General features: G+C 60.4%; 1 protein-coding gene across 1 annotated transcript; it reads right to left on the bottom strand.

The window, feature by feature from the left end:
- Positions 1 to 225: 225 nt before the first annotated feature.
- On the bottom strand, positions 226 to 2,858 carry RABAC1 (Rab acceptor 1). Its single transcript, XM_010359005.2, has 5 exons — positions 2,700 to 2,858; positions 2,206 to 2,418; positions 1,774 to 1,871; positions 561 to 662; positions 226 to 477 (listed from the first exon to the last, which is right to left on the bottom strand). The coding sequence occupies exons 1-5, from the start codon at positions 2,753 to 2,755 to the stop codon at positions 389 to 391; spliced, it is 558 nt and encodes a 185-aa protein (XP_010357307.1). The 5' UTR covers positions 2,756 to 2,858; the 3' UTR covers positions 226 to 388.
- Positions 2,859 to 3,099: the final 241 nt, after the last annotated feature.

The following is a 3,099-nucleotide window of genomic DNA, read 5'->3' as shown; positions in this document are numbered from 1 at the left end:
AGTCCTAGAGAACCATCAAACCTGGGGGTGGTCTCGGGGACCCCCGGCACACTGTCCTTCTCAACTCTTTTCTCCTCCTCAGCACTCACCACCATTGGGCATCCCATTAATATTTTACCTGTTTACCTTATCATCTTGCCCACACCCCAGGTTCCACCCCAACCCTGATCTGTGCAGTATTCCCAGCTCCACCCATAGAGACCCACAGAAGATGCTGGGGGAGTATTTCCTGAATGACACCCGTAACAGCTTTATTTTCAAAGGCGGGATCCCTCCCCGGGCTTGTGATGGGGTGGCACTGTGGGCCCGAGCAGCAGAGCTGTGCAGGACAGGAGTAGGCAGGGGCGGGGCAGCTGGCCAGGGAGGCTGGCAGGTCCCAGAAGACACCTCACACGGGTTCCATCTGCAGCTCCTCCCCGTCCACAGCCTCAATCTGGTGGAAGGCAGCATGGGAGCCGATGACCACCAGGGTGGCTCCTGCAGGAAAGCCAGCAGCTCAGGGCCATGCTCCTGTACCTGGACCCCACCATCCAACCCAGCTGCTCAGACCCTGTACTCACCCAGCACCCAGAAGACGGCCGAGCCCGCACCAGCCAGCCAGAAGAAGGGGAAGGAGATGCCTCCAGCCAGAGCGTATTGATGTGCTGGGCTCACCTCTCGGCCTGGAAGCAGATGGCATTGGAGCGCTGTTCCAACCCTTCATGCACTCTCCCAGAGTAACCCCTGCTGCCCCCCAACAATCCGTATAAGCTCCACGTCCTCGGAATCGAATCCAAACTCCTCATGCCAAGGTCCTCCAGGTCCTGGGGTCACCCTGTTCCCCTGGTGTCCTCACTGCCCTCCAGAACACAGCACACCATCCTCGCCTGCCTCAGCCCCACCCCCTGCCCTCTACCCCACATCCTCCAGGAAGTTCCTGGGATCCCAGTTTCCTGCTCCCTAGACTAAGGCTCTCCTGCTGCAACCCTCACGCAGACCAGGAGTCTCAAACTGGTGGCCCGAGGGCCAAATCTGACCTGTGGATGTGTTTTTTGAGATGTTTTACAAGGATGTGATTTGTGGCTGGCAAAGTGAATGATTTCACATAAAAATACCAACTTCAGGCTTCTCATAGAAGTCTCAGGGATGGGGTCTGCATGCTCTGGTGCCTGTGCTTCAGGCGCTCCCTCCCCCCAAGCCCATCATGCACGTAACTTGCAGGCCTCTGGAGAGCCTGGCCTTCAGGTCTACCTAACTGTCCAATCCCAACTCCCTGACCCCACTCCAAAACTTGATTTTCCCCTGGGGGGAATTTCCCCTGGCACTTTGTTTTCCCAGTGGTCCTTGGTACTAGTCTGGGAACCACATGAAACATAATCCTCAGCTTCCCCAAGTTCCAAGTTCTTTCTGGTCACATCCCAGAAAGCAGGAAAAGAAACGGGAACAGATCTAGGCCAGTGTAAGGTCGCCACCTGGTGTCCAGTGTGGGCACCTGCAGCTGATGTTTGCCGCAGAAAGCGGCAAGGGGAGGAGAGAGAGGGGAGGAGTCATGTGGTTTGAACAGCAGCCAGGTGGAGCCTAGGTTTGAGGAATAGCAATTTGAGGGGGCTGAGACTCGATGGGAGTATCGGTTGTGACTGAGATTTTTAAGGGATCAGGTTTGGGGGATCTAGTGTACATCTAGGCTTGGGCGGACTTGGGTTTTGAAGGACTTGGATTTGGGGTCTGAGGTTTGCATTCCAAAAGACCAAGATTCGAGGGACCAAGGATTCATCTGGGCAGGGGGTTTCTCACCAAAAAGCACAAGCTTGGACTGCAAGGTGCGCAGATAGAGAATGTAACAGGCGCCGAAAAAGACAGCCAGAGCCACCAGCAACATAGGGGACGTCACCCTGGAGGAGGAGTGCAGGGAGGCAGCGGTTAGGCAGCTGGGGCTGGCCAGCCAGGAAGCCCTGGCCTTCTCCACCGGCGGGAGGCAAGCTACATTCTGGAGACCAGGGAGGGCCAGGTGACATTTGGTCACACTGCATCCTGGCCAGGGTGATGGTGGGGTAGGGACCTGGCCCTTTGGTGACAAGGTAGGTCTAGCAGAACCAATCCTTGGGGGCGGGGCCGGCCTGGGCGGTGAGAGGAGGGGCCTGGGCGGTAGTAGCGGGGCCTGGGCGGTGAGAGGAGGGGTCCAGCCGGTCGGGGCTAGTGCGGGTGCAGGGCCTGGGATGCACTCACACGCAGTACAGGATGAGGCCCAGGAACACGAACACATAGTTGCTCTGGTAGTACTCCACGTTGCGTACGAGGCGCTGGCACAGCTCGCCCAGGTTGCGGGGCCGTGAGAAGCGCTGCTGGTCCACGAAGGTGCCCCAGGGCCGGATAGTCGCGCGGCGCCGCTCCAGCCACTCCCGGCCTGCACCGGAGGGAATCAGCTTCGGCAGCAGGGTCCTGCGGGGGGTGGGGCCGGGTCAGTGGTGGACCGGGATGGAGCCCCAGACCCCCGCAAAAGAAGGGGTTTAAGGGGGCCTGGACTCCCTCCCGGGACCCCAGATTACTAGACCGCAGGCGGGGAGGGGGCTAGGGCCCCAGACCCCAGGGTCCCATTAGAGGAGACCCGGGCCAGCACTTGTGCGTGTCGGGGCTGGGACTCCGGGCACTCGAGGGAGGTGGGGGCCGGGGTCCCGGACTCCCGGGCCTTGGGTCCGAGGGCCTAGAGCTGGCTCGCTCACGTGGCGCTCAGCCCTTCCGCCTCGGCATCTTTCTGCTGGTCCTTCTGGGCTGCCATGTCTGCGTCGTGAGGGGTAGAGCTGCTGTAACCAGCCCGGTACCCTGCAGACCCCGCCGGCCCCGCCCGAGGCCGGCCCCACCCAGCGGAGTCGACGTGGCGCCGCTCGGGAGCAGCTGGGGACGGTAGTTCTGCCGCCGATCATTGTGGGAGTTGTAGTCCTGAGGGTGGCTGGGAGGGTGGGCGCCATGATGGCGGTCTGACTCGCAAGACACCTTGGGAGATACAATCCCAGAAAGTGACGGCGCGCGCCTCTGGGCATTGTGGTAGCTGTAGTTTCAGGAGGGTGCAGGTGTGCTGTCAGGAGCGAGGGCGTTATGGGCGCTCTAATGGCAGAAGAGGGT

This window comes from Rhinopithecus roxellana, chromosome 12, assembly GCF_007565055.1.
Source record: "Rhinopithecus roxellana isolate Shanxi Qingling chromosome 12, ASM756505v1, whole genome shotgun sequence".
Lineage (NCBI taxonomy): Eukaryota > Metazoa > Chordata > Mammalia > Primates > Cercopithecidae > Rhinopithecus > Rhinopithecus roxellana.
This window is presented reverse-complemented; position numbering and strand designations above follow the sequence as displayed.